This window comes from Coregonus lavaretus, assembly GCF_964263955.1.
Source record: "Coregonus lavaretus genome assembly, contig: HAP1_SCAFFOLD_322, whole genome shotgun sequence".
NCBI classification, from domain to species: domain Eukaryota; kingdom Metazoa; phylum Chordata; class Actinopteri; order Salmoniformes; family Salmonidae; genus Coregonus; species Coregonus lavaretus.
Window position 1 is genome coordinate 332,501 of NW_028163312.1, and position 23,016 is coordinate 355,516.

Below are 23,016 nucleotides of genomic sequence, written 5' to 3' on the forward strand. Positions count from 1 at the left end.
TGACCTCTAACCCCTGGCCTCTAACCCCTAACCTCTAACCCCAACCCAGCAGGTAACCCCTGACCTCTAACCCCTAACCTCTATCCCCTAACCTCTAACCCCTAACCCAGCAGGTAACCCCTGACCTCTAACCCCAACCCAGCAGGTAACCCCTGACCTCTAACCCCTGGCCTCTAACCCCTGGCCTCTAACCCCTGACCTCTAACCCCTAACCTCTAACCCCTAACCTCTAACCCCATCCCAGCAGGTAACCCCTGACCTCTAACCCCTAACCCAGCAGGTAACCCCTGACCTCTAACCCCTGACCTCTAACCCCAACCCAGCAGGTAACCCCTGACCTCTAACCCCTGACCTCTAACCCCTAACCTCTAACCCCTGGCCTCTAACCCCTGACCTCTAACCCCTGACCTCTAACCCCAACCCAGCAGGTAACCCCTGACCTCTAACCCCTAACCCAGCAGGTAACCCCTGACCTCTAACCCCTGACCTCTAACCCCTGACCTCTAACCCCTGACCTCTAACCCCTGGCCTCTAACCCCTGACCTCTAACCCCTGACCTCTAACCCCAACCCAGCAGGTAACCCCTGACCTCTAACCCCTGACCTCTAACCCCTAACCTCTAACCCCTGGCCTCTAACCCCTGACCTCTAACCCCTGACCTCTAACCCCAACCCAGCAGGTAACCCCTAACCCCAACCCTAACCCTAACTGACCATGAGTTCCTCCTAGAGAGGACAATGACAGCTGTAGGGTGAGATTCACTAGGTGCACCAGTGTAGTAAAAGTTGATGTCTGTTTTATCCAGGTGATGGACTACCACAGTGTGTGTCACCTGGTAGTGAGGGACGTCCCAGAGCTGGACACCGCCCCCAAGGTGAACGATGTGATTGTCATGGAGATAGAGGTCAAAGGGTTGACAGAGGCCTACCAGGTCCTGTTGGAGCCTTACTCTGTTCATATCCCTGGAGAAGTGTTTATAGGCACCACCATCCGCAGGAGGTTCAAGGTACTGTACATCTCTTATTATAGTACATTAACAAGATACTGTTTGTTTACCCAGTGGGCAAAATGGCCAAGTGACGCGCTTACATCCAGATTACAAGCACTTGGTAAACTGGTGATGTCTTTGCCCACAGGGTGAGTACAGCAGTCTCTGTTTTCTCTTTGCCCACAGGGTGAGTACAGCAGTCTCTGTTTTCTCTTTGCCCACAGGGTGAGTACAGCAGTCTCTGTTTTCTCTTTGCCCACAGGGTGAGTACAGCAGTCTCTGTTTTCTCTTTGCCCACAGGGTAAGTACAGCAGTCTCTGTTTTCTCTTTGCCCACAGGGTGAGTGCAGCAGTCTCTGTTTTCTCTTTGCCCACAGGGTAAGTACAGCAGTCTCTGTTTTCTCTTTGCCCACAGGGTGAGTACAGCAGTCTCTGTGCCCACAGGGTGAGTACAGCAGTCTCTGTTTTCTCTTTGCCCACAGGGTAAGTACAGCAGTCTCTGTTTTCTCTTTGCCCACAGGGTGAGTACAGCAGTCTCTGTTTTCTCTTTGCCCACAGGGTGAGTACAGCAGTCTCTGTTTTCTCTTTGCCCACAGGGTGAGTACAGCAGTCTCTGTTTTCTCTTTGCCCACAGGGTGAGTACAGCAGTCTCTGTTTTCTCTTTGCCCACAGGGTAAGTACAGCAGTCTCTGTTTTCTCTTTGCCCACAGGGTGAGTGCAGCAGTCTCTGTTTTCTCTTTGCCCACAGGGTAAGTACAGCAGTCTCTGTTTTCTCTTTGCCCACAGGGTGAGTACAGCAGTCTCTGTGCCCACAGGGTGAGTACAGCAGTCTCTGTTTTCTCTTTGCCCACAGGGTAAGTACAGCAGTCTCTGTTTTCTCTTTGCCCACAGGGTGAGTACAGCAGTCTCTGTTTTCTCTTTGCCCACAGGGTGAGTACAGAAGTCTATGTTTTCTCTTTGCCCACAGGGTGAGTACAGCAGTCTCTGTTTTCTCTTTGCCCACAGGGTGAGTACAGCAGTCTCTGTTTTCTCTTTGCCCACAGGGTAAGTACAGCAGTCTCTGTTTTCTCTTTGCCCACAGGGTGAGTACAGCAGTCTCTGTTTTCTCTTTGCCCACAGGGTGAGTACAGCAGTCTCTGTTTTCTCTTTGCCCACAGGGTGAGTACAGCAGTCTCTGTTTTCTCTTTGCCCACAGGGTGAGTACAGCAGTCTCTGTTTTCTCTTTGCCCACAGGGTGAGTACAGCAGTCTCTGTTTTCTCTTTGCCCACAGGGTGAGTACAGCAGTCTCTGTTTTCTCTTTGCCCACAGGGTAAGTACAGCAGTCTCTGTTTTCTCTTTGCCCACAGGGTGAGTACAGCAGTCTCTGTTTTCTCTTTGCCCACAGGGTGAGTACAGCAGTCTCTGTTTTCTCTTTGCCCACAGGGTGAGTACAGCAGTCTCTGTTTTCTCTTTGCCCACAGGGTGAGTACAGCAGTCTCTGTTTTCTCTTTGCCCACAGGGTGAGTACAGCAGTCTCTGTTTTCTCTTTGCCCACAGGGTGAGTACAGCAGTCTCTGTTTTCTCTTTGCCCACAGGGTGAGTACAGCAGTCTCTGTTTTCTCTTTGCCCACAGGGTAAGTACAGCAGTCTCTGTTTTCTCTTTGCCCACAGGGTGAGTACAGCAGTCTCTGTTTTCTCTTTGCCCACAGGGTGAGTACAGCAGTCTCTGTTTTCTCTTTGCCCACAGGGTGAGTACAGCAGTCTCTGTTTTCTCTTTGCCCACAGGGTGAGTACAGCAGTCTCTGTTTTCTCTTTGCCCACAGGGTGAGTACAGCAGTCTCTGTTTTCTCTTTGCCCACAGGGTGAGTACAGCAGTCTCTGTTTTCTCTTTGCCCACAGGGTGAGTACAGCAGTCTCTGTTTTCTCTTTGCCCACAGGGTAAGTACAGCAGTCTCTGTTTTCTCTTTGCCCACAGGGTGAGTACAGCAGTCTCTGTTTTCTCTTTGCCCACAGGGTGAGTACAGCAGTCTCTGTTTTCTCTTTGCCCACAGGGTGAGTACAGCAGTCTCTGTTTTCTCTTTGCCCACAGGGTGAGTACAGCAGTCTCTGTTTTCTCTTTGCCCACAGGGTGAGTACAGCAGTCTCTGTTTTCTCTTTGCCCACAGGGTAAGTACAGCAGTCTCTGTTTTCTCTTTGCCCACAGGGTGAGTACAGCAGTCTCTGTTTTCTCTTTGCCCACAGGGTGAGTACAGCAGTCTCTGTTTTCTCTTTGCCCACAGGGTGAGTACAGCAGTCTCTGTTTTCTCTTTGCCCACAGGGTGAGTACAGCAGTCTCTGTTTTCTCTTTGCCCACAGGGTAAGTACAGCAGTCTCTGTTTTCTCTTTGCCCACAGGGTGAGTACAGCAGTCTCTGTTTTCTCTTTGCCCACAGGGTGAGTACAGCAGTCTCTGTTTTCTCTTTGCCCACAGGGTGAGTACAGCAGTCTCTGTTTTCTCTTTGCCCACAGGGTGAGTACAGCAGTCTCTGTTTTCTCTTTGCCCACAGGGTAAGTACAGCAGTCTCTGTTTTCTCTTTGCCCACAGGGTGAGTACAGCAGTCTCTGTTTTCTCTTTGCCCACAGGGTGAGTACAGCAGTCTCTGTTTTCTCTTTGCCCACAGGGTGAGTACAGCAGTCTCTGTTTTCTCTTTGCCCACAGGGTGAGTACAGCAGTCTCTGTTTTCTCTTTGCCCACAGGGTGAGTACAGCAGTCTCTGTTTTCTCTTTGCCCACAGGGTAAGTACAGCAGTCTCTGTTTTCTCTTTGCCCACAGGGTGAGTACAGCAGTCTCTGTTTTCTCTTTGCCCACAGGGTGAGTACAGCAGTCTCTGTTTTCTCTTTGCCCACAGGGTGAGTACAGCAGTCTCTGTTTTCTCTTTGCCCACAGGGTGAGTACAGCAGTCTCTGTTTTCTCTTTGCCCACAGGGTGAGTACAGCAGTCTCTGTTTTCTCTTTGCCCACAGGGTGAGTACAGCAGTCTCTGTTTTCTCTTTGCCCACAGGGTGAGTACAGCAGTCTCTGTTTTCTCTTTGCCCACAGGGTGAGTACAGCAGTCTCTGTTTTCTCTTTGCCCACAGGGTGAGTACAGCAGTCTCTGTTTTCTCTTTGCCCACAGGGTGAGTACAGCAGTCTCTGTTTTCTCTTTGCCCACAGGGTGAGTACAGCAGTCTCTGTTTTCTCTTTGTCCACAGGGTGAGTACAGCAGTCTCTGTTTTCTCTTTGCCCACAGGGTGAGTACAGCAGTCTCTGTTTTCTCTTTGCCCACAGGGTGAGTACATCAGTCTCTGTTTTCTCTTTGCCCACAGGGTGAGTACAGCAGTCTCTGTTTTCTCTTTGCCCACAGGGTGAGTACAGCAGTCTCTGTTTTCTCTTTGCCCACAGGGTGAGTACAGCAGTCTCTGTTTTCTCTTTGCCCACAGGGTGAGTACAGCAGTCTCTGTTTTCTCTTTGCCCACAGGGTGAGTACAGCAGTCTCTGTTTTCTCTTTGCCCACAGGGTGAGTACAGCAGTCTCTGTTTTCTCTTTGCCCACAGGGTGAGTACAGCAGTCTCTGTTTTCTCTTTGCCCACAGGGTGAGTACAGCAGTCTCTGTTTTCTCTTTGCCCACAGGGTGAGTACAGCAGTCTCTGTTTTCTCTTTGCCCACAGGGTGAGTACAGCAGTCTCTGTTTTCTCTTTGCCCACAGGGTAAGTACAGCAGTCTCTGTTTTCTCTTTGCCCACAGGGTAAGTACAGCAGTCTCTGTTTTCTCTTTGCCCACAGGGTGAGTACAGCAGTCTCTGTTTTCTCTTTGCCCACAGGGTGAGTACAGCAGTCTCTGTTTTCTCTTTGCCCACAAGGTTTTTTGCTTCAGAAAGCTAATTGTTTCACGTGACTTCCGTCTCGCTTCCGCATTGTCTCCGTGCTGCTCTGCTGTTTGTTGCTACTTGGCTACCTGCCAAACTATTCACGTTTTACTTTTAATAAACGTTTAATCAATCTCTGTGTTCAACAAATTTACCAACTTTTTAGTTTTGTCCTCACTCATCTTTTTTCGTTAAACTTTTTCACCCCGGACGTTTATCCCGAGACAGAAGAGTCATTTTCCTGTGCGTTTTAGCTGCCAACTTTACGTTATTTTCCGTTTTTCCATCGCAACTTTTTTTCCCTTATTCAACTTTTTCACTCCGGACGCTTTATCTGGACATGGCTCATCAACATCTTCAACAGCCGAAGCTAAGTAGTAACATTAACATGATGTCTTTTAATTGCAGTCGCTGTACTCATAATATACAGGAGAATTCTCGCCTTACGGCGAGAATAGCTGTGCTACAAGCCCAGCTTCAGACGCAATCGTTAGGCAAGAGTATTATCAGTGTAGGAAAGGAAGAAACAGCGTCTGTGCCACCAGTAAGTACAGACAGTAACGTTAGTATAACTCCCCCCGCACAGTCCCTGCAGCCGGACAACTTTCTCATGGCTTCTGGAGGGAAATACTGTTGGAATGCTCAACCGGTGTCGCTCATTCAGCCGACAGAAACCTTCAACCGGTTTTCCCCATTATGTAGCGAGTCGGAGTCTGAGTCTGAGTCTTCTCTAGTCTCTACTCCTCCCGTTACGGGGTCTGAGACGCCGAAGGCTCCCACCATTAGCTCTGACAAATTGAAAACCCTAGTCATTGGCGACTCCATTACCCGCAGTATTAGACTTAAAACGAATCACCCAGCGATCATACACTGTTTACCAGGGGGCAGGGCTACCGACGTTAAGGCTAATCTAAAGATGGTGCTGGCTAAAGCTAAAACTGGCGAGTGTAGAGAGTATAGAGATATTGTTATCCACGTCGGCACCAACGATGTTAGGATGAAACAGTCAGAGGTCACCAAGTGCAACATAGCTTCAGCGTGTAAATCAGCTAGAAAGATGTGTCGGCATCGAGTAATTGTCTCTGGCCCCCTCCCAGTTAGGGGAAGTGACGAGCTCTACAGCAGAGTCTCAGCACTTAATCGCTGGTTGAAAACTGTTTTCTGCCCCTCCCAAAAGATAACATTTGTGGATAATTGGCCCTCTTTCTGGGACTCACCCACAAACAGGATCAAGCCTGACCTGCTGAGGAGTGACGGACTCCATCCTAGCTGGAGGGGTGCTCTCCTCTTATCTACCAACATAGATAGGGCTCTAACTCCTTTAGCCCCACAGTGAAATAGGGTGCAGGCCAGGCAGCAGGCTGTTAGCCAACCTGCCAGCTTAGTGGAGTCTGCCAATAGTATAGTCAGTGTAGTCAGCTCAGCCATACCCATTGAGACTGTGTCTGTGCCTCGACCTAGGTTGGGCAAAACTAAACATGGTGGTGTCCACCCTAGCAATCTTATTAGGATAAAGACCTCCTCCATTCCTGCCATTATTGAAAGAGATCGTGATACCTCACATCTCAAAATAGGGTTACTTAATGTTAGATCCCTCACTTCAAAGGCAGTCATAGTCAATGAACTAATCACTGATCATAATCTTGATGTGATTGGCCTGACTGAAACATGGCTTAAGCCTGATGAATTTGCTGTGTTAAATGAGGCCTCACCTCCTGGTTACACTAGTGACCATATTCCCCGTGCATCCCGCAAAGGCGGAGGTGTTGCTAACATTTACGATAGCAAATTTCAATTTACAAAAAAAAAAATGACGTTTTCATCTTTCGAGCTTCTAGTCATGAAATCTATGCAGCCTACTCAATCACTTTTTATAGCTACTGTTTACAGGCCTCCTGGGCCATATACAGCGTTCCTCTCTGAGTTTCCTGAATTCCTATCAGACCTTGTAGTCATAGCAGATCATATTCTAATTTTTGGTGATTTTAATATTCACATGGAGAAGTCCACAGACCCACTCCAAAAGTCCTTCGGAGCCATTATCGACTCAGTGGGTTTTGTCCAACATGTCTCTGGACCTACTCACTGCCACAGTCATACTCTGGACCTAGTTTTGTCCCATGGAATAAATGTTGTAGATCTTAATGTTTTTCCACAAAATCCTGGACTATCGGACCACCATTTTATTACGTTTGCAATCGCAACAAATAATCTGCTCAGACCCCAACCAAGGAGCATCAAAAGTCGTGCTATAAATTCTCAGACAACACAAAAATTCATTGATGCCCTTCCAGACCCCTTCTGCCTACCCAAGGACGTCAGAGGACAAAAATCAGTTAACCACTTAACTGAGGAACTAAATTTAACCTTGCACAATACCCTAGATGCAGTTGCACCCCTAAAAACGAAAAACATTTGTCATATGAAACTAGCTCCCTGGTATACAGAAAATACCCGAGCTTTGAAGCAAGCTTCCAGGAAATTGGAACGGAAATGGCGCCACACCAAACTGGAAGTCTTCCGACTAGCTTGGAAAGACAGTACCGTGCAGTACCGAAGAGCCCTCACTGCTGCTCGATCATCCTACTTTTCCAAATTAATCGAGGAAAATAAGAACAATCCAAAATTTCTTTTTGATACTGTTGCAAAGCTAACTAAAAAGCAGCATTCCCCAAGAGAGGATGGTTTTCACTTCAGCAGTGATAAATTCATGAACTTCTTTGAGGAAAAGATCATGACCATTAGAAAGCAAATTACGGACTCCTCTTTGAATCTGCGTATTCCTCCAGGGCTTAGCTGTCCTGGATCTGCACAGCTCTGCGAGGGCCTGGGATCGGGAGAGACACTTAAGTGTTTTAGTACTATATCTCTTGACACAATGATGAAAATAATCATGGCCTCTAAACCTTCAAGCTGCATACTGGATCCTATTCCTACTAAACTGCTGAAGGAGCTGCTTCCTGTGCTTGGCCCTCCTATGTTGAACATAATAAACAGCTCTCTATCCACCGGATGTGTACCAAACTCACTAAAAGTGGCAGTGATAAAGCCTCTCTTGAAAAAGCCAAACCTTGACCCGGAAAATATAAAAAACTATCGGCCAATATCGAATCTTCCATTCCTCTCAAAAATTTTAGAAAAAGCTGTTGCGCAGCAACTCACTGCCTTTCTGAAGACAAACAATGTATACGAAATGCTTCAGTCTGGTTTTAGACCCCATCATAGCACTGAGACTGCACTTGTGAAGGTGGTAAATGACCTTTTAATGGCGTCAGACCGAGGCTCTGCATCTGTCCTCGTGCTACTAGACCTTAGTGCTGCCTTTGACACCATCGATCACCACATTCTTTTGGAGAGACTGGAAACCCAAATTGGTCTACACGGACAAGTTCTGGCCTGGTTTAGATCCTACCTGTCGGAAAGATATCAGTTTGTCTCTGTGAATGGTCTGTCCTCCGACAAATCAACTGTACATTTCGGTGTTCCTCAAGGTTCCGTTTTAGGACCACTATTGTTTTCACTATATATTTTACCTCTTGGGGATGTTATTCGAAAACATAATGTTAACTTTCACTGCTATGCGGATGACACACAGCTGTACATTTCAATGAAGCATGGTGAAGCCCCAAAATTGCCCTCGCTAGAAGCCTGTGTTTCAGACATAAGGAAGTGGATGGCTGAAAACTTTTTACTTTTAAACTCGGACAAAACAGAGATGCTTGTTCTAGGTCCCAAGAAACAAAGAGATCTTCTGTTAAATCTGACAATTCATCTTGATGGTTGTAAAGTCGTCTCAAATAAAACTGTGAAGGACCTAGGCGTTACTCTTGACCCTGATCTCTCTTTTGACGAACATATCAAGACTGTTTCAAGGACAGCTTTTTTCCATCTACGTAACATTGCAAAAATCAGAAATTTGCTGTCCAAAAATGATGCAGAAAAATTAATCCATGCATTTGTTACTTCTAGATTAGACTACTGCAATGCTCTATTTTCCGGCTACCCGGATAAAGCACTAAATAAACTTCAGTTAGTGCTAAATACGGCTGCTAGAATCCTGACTAGAACCAAGAAATTTGATCATATTACTCCAGTGCTAGCTTCCCTACACTGGCTTCCTGTTAAGGCAAGGGCTGATTTCAAGGTTTTACTGTTAACCTATAAAGCGTTACATGGGCTTGCTCCTACCTATCTTTCCGAGTTGGTCCTGCCGTACATACCAATACGTACGCTACGGTCACAAGACGCAGGCCTCCTAATTGTCCCTAGAATTTCTAAGCAAACAGCGGGAGGCAGGGCTTTCTCCTATAGATCTCCATTTTTATGGAACAGTCTGCCTACCCATGTGAGAGACGCAGACTCGGTCTCAACCTTTAAGTCTTTACTGAAGACTTATCTCTTCAGTAGGTCATATGATTGAGTGTAGTCTGGCCCAGGAGTGTGAAGGTGAACGGAAAGGCTGGAGCAACGAACAGCCCTTGCTGTCTCTGCCAGGCCGGTTCCCCTCTCCACTGGGGTTCTCTGCCTCTAACCCTGTTGCAGGGGCTGAGTCACTGGCCTGCTGGTGCTCTTTCATGCCGTCCCTGGGAGGGGTACGTCAATTGAGTGGGTTGAGTTACTGACGTGATCTTCCTGTCTGGGTTGGCGACCCCCCCCCCCTTGGTTTGTGCTGTGGTGGAGACCTCTGTGGGCTATACTCGGCCTTGTCTCAGGATTGTAAGTTGGTGGTTGGGGATATCCCTCTAGTGGTGCGGGGGCTGTGCTTTGGCGGAGTGGGTGGGGTTATATCCTTCCTGTTTGGCCCTGTCCGGGGGTTTCTTCGGATGGGGCCACAGTGTCTCCGGACCGCTCCTGTCTCAGCCTCCAGTATTTATGCTGCAGTAGTTTATGTGTCGGGGGGCTGGGGTTAGTTGGTTATACCTGGAGTACTTCTCCTGTCTTATCCAGTGTCCTGTGTGAATTTAAGTATGCTCTCTCTAATTCTCTCGTTCTCTCTTTCTCTCTGAGAACCTGAGCCCTAGGACCATACGTCAGGACTACCGGGCATGATGACACCCTGCTGCCCCCAGTCCGCCTGGCCTTGCTGCTATTCCAGTTTCAACTGTTCTGCCTGCGGCTACGAAACCCCTACCTGTCCCAGACCTGCTGTTTTCAACTCTAAATGATCGGCTATGAAAAGCCAACTGAGAGACCTGAGCCCTAGGACCATACGTCGGGACTACCGGCCGTGGTGACTCCTTGCTATCCCCAGTCCGCCTGGCCTTGCTGCTATTCCAGTTTAAACTGTTCTGCCTGCGGTTATGGAACCCCTACCTGTCCCAGACCTGCTGTTTTAAACTCTAATGATCGGCTATGAAAAGCCAACTGAGATTTATTCCTGATTATTATTTGACCATGCTTGTCACTTATGAACATTTTTGAACATCTTGGCATGGTTCTGTTATAATCTCCACCCGGCACAGCCAGAAGAGGACTGGCCACCCCTCATAGCCTGGTTCCTCTCTAGGTTTCTTCCTAGGTTTTGCCTTTCTAGGGAGTTTTTCCTAGCCACCGTGCTTCTACACCTGCATTACTAGCTGTTTGGGGTTTTAGGCTGGGTTTCTGTACAGCACTTCGAGATATTAGCTGATGTAAGAAGGGCTATATAAAATAAAATTGATTTGATTGATTGAGGGTGAGTACAGCAGTCTCTGTTTTCTCTTTGCCCACAGGGTGAGTACAGAAGTCTCTGTTTTCTCTTTGCCCACAGGGTAAGTACAGCAGTCTCTGTTTTCTCTTTGCCCACAGGGTCAGTACAGCAGTCTCTGTTTTCTCTTTGCCCACAGGGTGAGTACAGCAGTCTCTGTTTTCTCTTTGCCCACAGGGTGAGTACAGCAGTCTCTGTTTTCTCTTTGCCCACAGGGTAAGTACAGCAGTCTCTGTTTTCTCTTTGCCCACAGGGTGAGTACAGCAGTCTCTGTTTTCTCTTTGCCCACAGGGTGAGTACAGCAGTCTCTGTTTTCTCTTTGCCCACAGGGTAAGTACAGCAGTCTCTGTTTCTTTTTGCCCACAGGGTAAGTACAGCAGTCTCTGTTTTCTCTTTGCCCACAGGGTAAGTACAGCAGTCTCTGTTTTCTCTTTGCCCACAGGGTGAGTACAGCAGTCTCTGTTTTCTCTTTGCCCACAGGGTGAGTACAGCAGTCTCTGTTTTCTCTTTGCCCACAGGGTGAGTACAGCAGTCTCTGTTTTCTCTTTGCCCACAGGGTAAGTACAGCAGTCTCTGTTTTCTCTTTGCCCACAGGGTGAGTACAGCAGTCTCTGTTTTCTCTTTGCCCACAGGGTGAGTACAGCAGTCTCTGTTTTCTCTTTGCCCACAGGGTGAGTACAGCAGTCTCTGTTTTCTCTTTGCCCACAGGGTGAGTACAGCAGTCTCTGTTTTCTCTTTGCCCACAGGGTGAGTACAGCAGTCTCTGTTTTCTCTTTGCCCACAGGGTGAGTACAGCAGTCTCTGTTTTCTCTTTGCCCACAGGGTGAGTACAGCAGTCTCTGTTTTCTCTTTGCCCACAGGGTGAGTACAGCAGTCTCTGTTTTCTCTTTGCCCACAGGGTGAGTACAGCAGTCTCTGTTTTCTCTTTGCCCACAGGGTGAGTACAGCAGTCTCTGTTTTCTCTTTGCCCACAGGGTAAGTACAGCAGTCTCTGTTTTCTCTTTGCCCACAGGGTGAGTACAGCAGTCTCTGTTTTCTCTTTGCCCACAGGGTAAGTACAGCAGTCTCTGTTTTCTCTTTGCCCACAGGGTGAGTACAGCAGTCTCTGTTTTCTCTTTGCCCACAGGGTAAGTACAGCAGTCTCTGTTTTCTCTTTGCCCACAGGGTGAGTACAGCAGTCTCTGTTTTCTCTTTGCCCACAGGGTAAGTACAGCAGTCTCTGTTTTCTCTTTGCCCACAGGGTAAGTACAGCAGTCTCTGTTTTCTTCTCCAGACCACCATGGTGTCAGTAGTCTCTGATGGTCAGTTTCTTCTTCTGTGTGTCAGATGTGGAACAACAGCAGATCCAGCATCACCTTCCATTGGGAGAGGAGCAGTGACTGTCACATCATGGAGGTGGAGCCCCCTGCTGGGGAAATAGGTACACATCATGGAGGTGGAGCCCCCTGCTGGGGAAATAGGTACACATCATGGAGGTGGAGCCCCCTGCTGGGGAAATAGGTACACATCATGGAGGTGGAGCCCCCTGCTGGGGAAATAGGTACACATCATTGGAGGTGGAGCCCCCTGCTGGGGAAATAGGTACACACCATGGAGGTGGAGCCCCCTGCTGGGAAAATAGGTACACATCATGGTCACACAGAGATGGATAGAGACCAATTTCTATTTTGTATTTTTTTAGGGTGTAGATCAGCTTTAATATTGCAGATAGATTGTGGACAGGCTAAGAAGGTCAGCATCCCGGAGTCGCCTCTTCACTGTTGACGTTGAGACTGGTGTTTTGCGGGTACTATTTCATGAAGCTGCCAGTTGAGGACCTGTGAGGCGTCTGTTTCTCAAACTAGACACTCTAATGTATTTGTCCTCTTGCTCAGTTGTGCACCGGGGCCTCCCACTCCTCTTTCTATTCTGGTTAGAGCCAGTTTGCGCTGTTCTGTGAAGGGAGTAGTACACAGCGTTGTACGAGATCTTCAGTTTCTTGGCAATTTCTCGCATGGAATAGCCTTCATTTCTCAGAACAAGAATAGACTGACGAGTTTCAGAAGAAAGTTATTTGTTTCTGGCCATTTTGAGCCTGTAATCGAACCCACAATTGCTGATGCTCAAGATACTCAACTAGTCTCAAGAAGGCCAGTTTTATTGCTTCTTTAATAAGCGCAACAGTTTTTAGCTGTGCTAACATAATTGCAAAAGGGTTTTCTAATGATCAATTAGCCTTTTAAAATGATAAACTTGGATTAGCAAACACAACGTGCCATTGGAGCACAGGACTGATGGTTGCTGATAATTTGCAGAATTAGCTCCAGTTAAATGTTGCAAATCTTCAGCCATTCCTGAACCTGCAATGAAAAACAAGCTACATATAGACAGAACCAAAACAAATGATCTAATGATTCTGTCTCTTCGCAGCAAAATCTGCAGAGCTGGGAAGGTTGTATCCCCCATATATGTAACATTCTATTGGTTGCAAGAATTTTGTATAATAATTTAAATTGAAAAACCTGTACGCTTTGAATCCAGCGTTGTTTTGTGTATCAGTTCATAAATCACGTGCCATAGAATCAGTACATCGGAAATCTCTTCCAAACTATTTTGCCAATTTTTGTCGTTAATGCCGACAGACAAGTTCCTTACTTTCTCCCCTTTCCACTTGCCTCCTCCATTTTTGCGGTAATGCTGCAATTAGTTGGTTGTAATTTTGGGTAGAGCAGACATTTCCAGATATTTTTGTTAGCTGCATGTGTGACATACCTCCACCAGTCCTATTTATGATATAATTTACAAAGATTATACTTAATTTTTTATCAATTAGTATATTTGAGTTTAACCATAATATTTGTTGTAATACTTGTTCTGTCTTTTCTGGTGGATTAAGCTGAAATTGCAACAAACTTTCTATGGCTTGTTTTGAAAATAGCGATATTTTGAAAATTATTTCATTTTCAAATAACCAAAAGTGAGAGGTTTTAATCTGAATAAAGGAGAAAAGGCCATTCTTGAACATGGGGTGAAACATTCTTACTAATTTGCTAGAGAACCAGTTTGGATTTAAGTATAACTTTTGTATGACTGAAGCCTTTTGTGAGAGGTCTAATGCTTTAATAATTAATAATTTCTGCCCTCCGAATTCATATTAATTATATAAATAGGCCCGTTTAATTTTGTCTGGCTTGCCGTTCCAAATAAAATGGAATATTCTTTGCTCATATAATTTAAAAAACAAGTCGCTAGGTGTGGACAAGACCATAAGCAAATAGGTAAACTGGGACATGACTAAAGAGTTAATCAGGGTGATGTTTCCACCAATAGACAGGTATTTACCTTTCCATGGTAGCAAGATCTTATCTACTTTTGCCAACGTTCTATAAAATGTATTGTAGTAAGATAATTTATTTATTTTGTGATATGAATACCGAATATGTCCACTTCACCGTCAGACCATTTTATTGGTAAACTACACGGCAATGTAAAAGGTGTATTTTTTTGTGATCCAATACGTAATATAGGTCACTTATCATAATTTGGTTGTAATCCAGAGGGGTTAGAAAAAGTATCTAGATCATCTATGAGGCTGTGGAGGGATTAAAGCTGTGGATTTAAAAGAAAACATGAATTGTCAGCGTACAATGACACCTTTGTTTTTAAGCCTTGGATTTCCAGGCCCTTGATATTATTGTTGGATCTGATTTTAATAGCTAACATCTCGATGGCAATAATAAATAGATATGCTGATAGTGGACAACCTTGTTTCACTCCTCTTGACAGTTTAAAACTTTCTGAGAAGTAGCCTTTATTTACTATTTTACACCTAGGGTTACTATACATCACTTTAACCCATTGTATAAGAGATTCTCCAAAATTGAAATATTCCAGGCATTTATATATAAACCCCAGTCGTACTTTATCAAAAGCCTTTTCAAAGTCTGCTATGAATAGCAAGCCTGGTTTCCCAGATTTTCCATAGTGTTATATTGTTTCCAGTACTTGCCTTATATTATCTCCATTGTATCGTCCATGTAAAAAACCTGTCTGATTAGAATAAATAATGTCCGACAATACCTTTTTAATTCTATGCGCTACACATTTTGCTAGTATTTTGCTAGTATTTTTGCATCACAACGCTGAAGTGTAAGAGGCCTCCAGTTTTTTAAATGGACTGGATCTTTATATTTACCACGAGAGGACTCCTCTTTATATCTGTGCCATTATACTGTCTGTGACAGCAGCACCATTGAGGCTACAACCCATAGGAACTCCCACCCAGTTCACTACTATGGCTACTTTCAAATGGCAGAAGCATGGCAGAAGCATGGCAGAAGCATGGCAGAAGTATGGCAGAAGCATGGCAGAAGCATGGCAGAAGCATGGCAGAAGCATGGCAGAAGCATGGCAGAAGTAATGGTAGAAGCCCTCAATGGCGCTGTCTGTACTAAAAAGGGCCTTTTGGCCACTGGAGGCCTCTACTGGGGAAATAGGTACATGACATGGTCACATCATAGAGGTGGAGCCCCCTACTGGGGAAATAGGTACATGACATGGTCACATCATAGAGGTGGAGCCCCCTACTGGGGAAATAGGTACATGACATGGTCACATCATAGAGGTGGAGCCCCCTATTGGGGAAATAGGTACATGACATGGTCACATCATAGAGGTGGAGCCCCCTACTGGGGAAATAGGTACATTACATGGTCACATCATAGAGGTGGAGCCCCCTACTGGGGAAATAGGTACATGACATGGTCACATCATAGAGGTGAAGCCCCCTATTGTGGAAATGATGTATCTAGTAGACTGGTCTATTGGCTAACTGGTTAGTAGACTGGTCAGTTGACTGACTGGTTAGTAGACTGGTCAGTTGACTGACTGGTTAGTAGACTGGTCTGTTGACTGACTGGTTAGTAGACTGGTCTGTTGACTGACTGACTGGTTAGTAGACTGGTCTCTTGACTGACCTGTTAGTAGACTGGTCTGTTGGCTGACTGGTTGACTGTGTATTTGTGGTCCAGAGGTGAACGAGTGTTTTGACCTGGAGCTGGTTCTGACCGGAGGCCGACCAGGTGCAGTCATGTCCAGTCTGCTGTGCCATGTTCAGCACCACCCCCAACCTGTTGCTCTGGCCATACAGGTCACCTTCAAGGTGAGAGAGACTCATATCATAGCTGTCTAAATGCATCATTCTCAACACGAGTATTACCTGATAGTTAAACATTCTGAATACAATAGTTTAGTATTGCCTGATAGTTAAACATTCTGAATACAATAGTTTAGTATTACCTGATAGTTAAACATTCTGAATACAATAGTTTAGTATTACCTGATAGTTAAACATTCTGAATACAATAGTTTAGTATTACCTGATAGTTAAACATTCTGAATACAATAGTTTAGTATTACCTGATAGTCTGAATACAATAGTTTAGTATTACCTGATAGTTAAACATTCTGAATACAATAGTTTAGTATTGCCTGATAGTTAACCAGTCTGAATACAATAGTTTAGTATTACCTGATAGTTAACCAGTCTGAATACAATAGTTTAGTATTACCTGATAGTTAACCAGTCTGAATAAAATAGTTTAGTATTACCTGATAGTTAACCAGTCTGAATACAATAGTTTAGTATTGCCTGATAGTTAACCAGTCTGAATACAATAGTTTAGTATTACCTGATAGTTAACCAGTCTGAATACAATAGTTTAGTATTGCTTGCCAGACTCATAGTGCTCCACCAGTACAACAAACTGCTCCTCCATCTTTGCCCCTCCAACTCTACTTCCTCCTGTGTGTATTGGTGGGTTCAAGGGTCCCCAGGTGTCTGTGAGTGTTCCCAGTCTCGACCTGGGTCTGATGCGACTAGGGGACCAGACCCAGGTCACCGTTGCCCTCACCAACAGCACCCAGCTAGAGGCCCTCTGGGACCTGGGGCCTGGGGAGTCAGAGAGGGCAGACAGCAACCACACACAGGTAAACACACTAACAAGTGATCAATCAGTTTACCACATACTAAAGTAAAGGTAAGGTCAAGAACAACACTGAAATATCACACATACTGTAATATTGAAGTATTGCCTCTGGTCGCCCTGGTAACAGTGTTTTACAGCAGTCTGTCTGTTTGTACTGAGACCTGATAGTCCCATTGTTGTCCTCTGTTGCTGTCCGTCTTCTTCCCCTGTGTTGATAGATCACAGTGGAGCCGTGTAGGGGAGTGCTGCCCCCTCTTGGCTCCTGCAGTGTAGACATCCTCTTCAGACCCCTGTCCTGTCAACACTTTGCCACAGTGCTGGAGCTGGCTGTGGAGAATGGCCAAGGATGGTGAGGATTTCACCTGTACCTTTAGCACTAATTGTATCTGTAGGAAATCAATTTATTAACTAGCACGATCTAGATCTGTGTATCAGTCACCTGTAACTGTACTGGTCCTATCGCCAGTCAGCTGTAACTGTCCTGGTCCTGTCTCCAGTCACCTGTAACTGTCCTGGTCCTGTCTCCAGTCACCTGTAACTGTCCTGGTCCTGTCTCCAGTCACCTGTAACTGTCTTTGTCCTGTCTCCAGTCACCTGTAACTGTCCTGGTCCTGTCTCCAGTCACCTGTAACTGTCTTGGTCCTGTCTTTAGTCACCTGTAATTGTCCTGGTCCTGTCTTTAGTCACCTGTAACCGTACTGGTCCTGTCTCCAGTCACCTGTAACTGTCTTTGTCCTGTCTCCAGTCACCTGTAACTGTCCTGGTCCTGTCTTTAGTCACCTGTAACTGTCCTGGTCCTGTCTTTAGTCACCTGTAACTGTCCTGGTCCTGTCTTTAGTCACCTGTACCTGTAATGGTCCTGTCTCCAGTCACCTGTAACTGTCCTGTCTCCAGTCACCTGTAACTGTACTGGTCCTGTCTCCAGTCACCTGTAACTGTCCTGTCTCCAGTCACCTGTAACTGTACTCGTCCTGTCTCCAGTCACCTGTAACTGTACTCATCCTGTCTCCAGTCACCTGTAACTGTCCTGTCTCAAGTCACCTGTAACTGTACTTGTCCTGTCTCCAGTCACCTGTAACTGTCCTGTCTGCAGTCACCTGTAACTCTCCTGGTCCTATATTCAGTCATCTTTTACTGTCCTGGTCCTGTCTCCAGTCACCTGTAACTCTCCTGGTCCTATATTCAGTCATCTTTATCTGTACTCGTCCTGTCGCCAGTCTCCTGTAACTGTCCTGGTCCTGTCTCCAGTCACCTGAAAATCTACTGGCCCTGTCTCCAGTCACATGTAACTGTACTGGTCCTGTCTCCAGTCACCTGAAAATCTACTGGTCCTGTCTCCAGTCACCTGTAACTGTCCTGGTCCTGTCTCCAGTCACCTGTAACTGTACTGGTCCTGTCTCCAGTCACCTGTAACTGTACTGGTCCTGTCTCCAGTCACCTGAAAATCTACTGGCCCTGTCTCCAGTCACATGTAACTGTACTGGTCCTGTCTCCAGTTACCTGTAACTGTCCTGCCCACAGTCACCAATACCTGTCATGTCTCCAGTCACCTGTAACTGTACTGGTCCTGTCTCCAGTCACCTGTAACTGTACTGGTCCTGTCTGCAGTCACCTGTAACTGTCCTCTCTCCAGTTACCTGTAACTGTCCTGTCTCCAGTCACCTGTAACTGTCCTTGTCCTGTCTACAGTCACCTGTAACTGTCCTCTCTCCAGTTACCTGTAACTGTCCTGTCTACAGTCACCTGTAACTGTACTGGTACTGCCTCCAGTCACCTGTAACTGTACTGGTCCTGTCTCCAGTCACCTGTAACTGTCCTCTCTCCAGTCACCTGTAACTGTCCTTGTCCTGTCTCCAGTTACCTGTAACTGTCCTGTCTACAGTCACCTGTAACTGTCATGTCTCCAGTCACCTGTAACTGTAATGGTCCTGCTTCTTTTTACTGTGCTGGTGCTGTCTCCAATCACCTGTAACTTTACTGTCCCTGTCTCCAGTCACCTGTAACTGTCTTGTCTCCAGTCACCTGTAACTGTCTTGTCTCCAGTCACCTGTAACTGTACTGGTCCTGTCTCCAGTCACCTGTAACTGTCTTGTCTCCAGTCACCTGTAACTGTCTTGTCTCCAGTCACCTGTAACTGTCTTGTCTCCAGTCACCTGTAACTGTCTTGTCTCCAGTCACCTGTAACTGTACTGGTCCTGTCTCCAGTCACCTGTAACTGTCTTGTCTCCAGTCACCTGTAACTGTCCTGTCTCCAATCACCTGTAACTGTACTGGTCCTGTCTCCAGTGACCTGTAACTGTACTGGTCCTGTCTCCAGTCACCTGTAACTCTAATAGTCCTGTCTCCAGTCACCTGTAACTGTCCTGGTCCTGTCTCCAGTCACCTGTAACTGTAATGGTCCTGCCTCTTTGTACTGTGCTGGTCATGTCTCCAATCACCTGTAACTTTACTGTCCCTGTCTCCAGTCACCTGTAACTGTCTTGTCTCCAGTCACCTGTAACTGTACTGGTCCTGTCTCCAGTCAACTGTAACTGTCCTGGTCCTGTCTCCAGTCACCTGTAACTGTAATGGTCCTGCCTCTTTTTACTGTGCTGGTCCTGTCTCCAATCACCTGTAACTGTCCCTGTTTCCAGTCACCTGTAACTGTCTTGTCTCCAGTCACCTGTAACTGTACTGGTCCTGTATCCAGTCACCTGTAACTGTCCTGGTCCTGTCTGCAGTCACCTGTAACTGTCCTGGTCCTGTCTCCAGTCACATGTAACTGTACTGGTCCTGTCTCCAGTCACCTGTAACTCTAATAGTCCTGTCTCCAGTCACCTGTTACTTCCTGTCTCCAGTCACCTGTAACTGTACTGGTCCTGTCTCCAGTCACCTGTAACTGCACTGGTCCTTCCTCGAGTCACTTGTAACTGTACTGGTCCTGTCTGCAGTCACTTGTAACTGTCCTGTCTCCAGTCACCTGTAATTGTAATGGTCCTGCCTCTTTTTACTGTGCTGGTCCTGTCTCCAATCACCTGTAACTTTACTGTCCCTGTTTCCAGTCACCTGTAACTGTACTGGTCCTGTCTCCAGTCACCTGTAACTGTCCTGGTCCTGTCTCCAGTCACCTGTAACTGTACTGGTCCTGTCTCCAGTCACCTGTAACTGTACTGGTCCTGTCTGCAGTCACCTGTAACTGTCCTGTCTCCAGTCACCTGTAACTGTACTGGTCCTGTCTGCAGTCACCTGTAACTGTCCTGTCTCCAGTCACCTGTAACTGTACTGTCCCTGTCTCCAGTCACCTGTATCTGTACTTGTCCTGTCTCCAGTCACCTGTATCTGTACTCGTACTGTCTCCAGTCACCTGTAACTGTACTTGTCCTGTCTCCAGTCACCTGTATCTGTACTCGTACTGTCTCCAGTCACCTGTAACTGTACTGCTCCTGTCTCCAGTCACCTGTAACTGTACTGCTCCTGTCTCCAGTCACCTGTAACTGTACTTGTCCTGTCTCCAGTCAACTGTATATGTACTGGTCCTGTCTCCAGTCAACTGTATCTGTACTGGTCCTGTCTCCAGTCACCTGTAACTGTACTCATCCTGTCTCCAGTCACCTGTAACTGTGTTCTGTACCTGTCTGTCCCCCTCCACAGTCACCTGTAACTGTGTTCTGTACCTGTCTGCCCCCCTCCACAGTCACCTGTCGGTGCAGGCAGATGTCCACTCTCCTCAAGTGTGTCTGTTGACCTGTGATCTAGTATTCTCTGAGCTCTATGTGGGAGTTCCTGCCCTGGGAATCATCACCCTGATCAACCAGACCCTGCTGCCTGCTCAATACACCTGGACCATGGTAGGTTATTTACCTGTTCACTACACCTGGCCCATGGTAGGTTATCTACCTGTTCACTACACCTGGCCCATGGTAGGTTATCTACCTGTTCACTACACCTGGCCCATGGTAGGTTATCTACCTGTTCACTACACCTGGACCATGGTAGGTTATCTACCTGCTCACTACACCTGGACCATGGTAGGTTATTTACCTGTTCACTACACCTGGCCCATGGTAGGTTATCTACCTGTTCACTACACCTGGCCCATGGTAGGTTATCTACCTGTTCACTACACCTGGACCATGGTAGGTTATTTACCTGTTCACTACACCTGGACCATGGTAGGTTATCTACCTGTTCACTACACCTGGCCCATGGTAGGTTATCTACCTGTTCACTACACCTGGACCATGGTAGGTTATCTACCTGTTCACTACACCTGGACCATGGTAGGTTATCTACCTGTTCACTACACCTGGACCATGGTAGGTTATCTACCTGTTCACTACACCTGGCCCATGGTAGGTTATCTACCTGTTCACTAAACCTGGCCCATGGTAGGTTATCTACCTGTTCACTACACCTGGCCCATGGTAGGTTATCTACCTGTTCACTACACCTGGCCCATGGTAGGTTATCTACCTGTTCACTACACCTGGACCATGGTAGGTTATCTACCTGTTCACTACACCTGGACCATGGTAGGTTATCTACCTGTTCACTACACCTGGCCCATGGTAGGTTATCTACCTGTTCACTACACCTGGACCATGGTAGGTTATCTACCTGTTCACTACACCTGGACCATGGTAGGTTATCTACCTGTTCACTACACCTGGACCATGGTAGGTTATCTACCTGTTCACTACACCTGGACCATGGTAGGTTATCTACCTGTTCACTACACCTGGCCCATGGTAGGTTATCTACCTGTTCACTACACCTGGACCATGGTAGGTTATCTACCTGTTCACTACACCTGGACCATGGTAGGTTATCTACCTGTTCACTACACCTGGCCCATGGTAGGTTATCTACCTGTTCACTACACCTGGACCATGGTAGGTTATCTACCTGTTCACTACACCTGGCCCATGGTAGGTTATCTACCTGTTCACTACACCTGGACCATGGTAGGTTATCTACCTGTTCACTACACCTGGACCATGGTAGGTTATCTACCTGTTCACTAAACCTGGCCCATGGTAGGTTATCTACCTGTTCACTACACCTGGACCATGGTAGGTTATCTACCTGTTCACTACACCTGGCCCATGGTAGGTTATCTACCTGTTCACTACACCTGGCCCATGGTAGGTTATCTACCTGTTCACTACACCTGGACCATGGTAGGTTATCTACCTGTTCACTACACCTGGACCATGGTAGGTTATCTACCTGTTCACTACACCTGGCCCATGGTAGGTTATCTACCTGTTCACTACACCTGGCCCATGGTAGGTTATCTACCTGTTCACTACACCTGGACCATGGTAGGTTATCTACCTGCTCACTACACCTGGAACATGGTAGGTTATCTACCTGTTCACTACACCTGGACCATGGTAGGTTATCTACCTGTTCACTAAACCTGGCCCATGGTAGGTTATCTACCTGTTCACTAAACCTGGACCATGGTAGGTTATCTACCTGTTCACTACACCTGGAACATGGTAGGTTATCTACCTGCTCACTACACCTGGCCCATGGTAGGTTATCTACCTGCTCACTACACCTGGCCCATGGTAGGTTATCTACCTGTTCACTACACCTGGCCCATGGTAGGTTATCTACCTGTTCACCACACCTGGCCCATGGTAGGTTATCTACCTGTTCACTACACCTGGACCATGGTAGGTTATCTACCTGTTCACTACACCTGGCCCATGGTAGGTTATCTACCTGTTCACTACACCTGGACCATGGTAGGTTATCTACCTGTTCACTACACCTGGACCATGGTAGGTTATCTACCTGTTCACTACCCAGGCCCATGGTAGGTTATCTACCTGTTCACTACACCTGGCCCATGGTAGGTTATCTACCTGTTCACTACACCTGGACCATGGTAGGTTATCTACCTGTTCACTACACCTGGACCATGGTAGGTTATCTACCTGTTCACTACACCTGGACCATGGTAGGTTATCTACCTGTTCACTACACCTGGACCATGGTAGGTTATCTACCTGTTCACTACACCTGGACCATGGTAGGTTATCTACCTGTTCACTACACCTGGACCATGGTAGGTTATCTACCTGCTCACTACACCTGGCCCATGGTAGGTTATCTACCTGTTCACTAAACCTGGCCCATGGTAGGTTATCTACCTGTTCACTACACCTGGACCATGGTAGGTTATCTACCTGTTCACTACACCTGGACCATGGTAGGTTATCTACCTGTTCACTACACCTGGACCATGGTAGGTTATCTACCTGTTCACTAAACCTGGCCCATGGTAGGTTATCTACCTGTTCACTACACCTGGACCATGGTAGGTTATCTACCTGTTCACTACACCTGGCCCATGGTAGGTTATCTACCTGTTCACTACCCAGGCCCATGGTAGGTTATCTACCTGTTCACTAAACCTGGCCCATGGTAGGTTATCTACCTGTTCACTACACCTGGCCCATGGTAGGTTATCTACCTGTTCACTACACCTGGACCATGGTAGGTTATCTACCTGTTCACTAAAC

At 46.7% G+C, this 23,016-nt stretch overlaps 1 protein-coding gene across 1 annotated transcript in view; it reads left to right on the top strand.

Annotated features, from left to right (window-relative positions):
• dlec1 (DLEC1 cilia and flagella associated protein) overlaps positions 1-23,016 on the top strand; it is a gene marked incomplete at both ends in the record, with an annotated part of 160,429 nt that overhangs the window by 64,333 nt on the left and 73,080 nt on the right. Inside the window, 6 exons of the mRNA XM_084193099.1 lie at positions 806-1,006; positions 11,862-11,955; positions 15,545-15,675; positions 16,341-16,502; positions 16,720-16,850; positions 20,175-20,328. Coding sequence (XP_084049225.1) covers positions 806-1,006; positions 11,862-11,955; positions 15,545-15,675; positions 16,341-16,502; positions 16,720-16,850; positions 20,175-20,328 — 873 coding nt within the window. The remainder of the gene's footprint in view (positions 1-805; positions 1,007-11,861; positions 11,956-15,544; positions 15,676-16,340; positions 16,503-16,719; positions 16,851-20,174; positions 20,329-23,016) is intronic.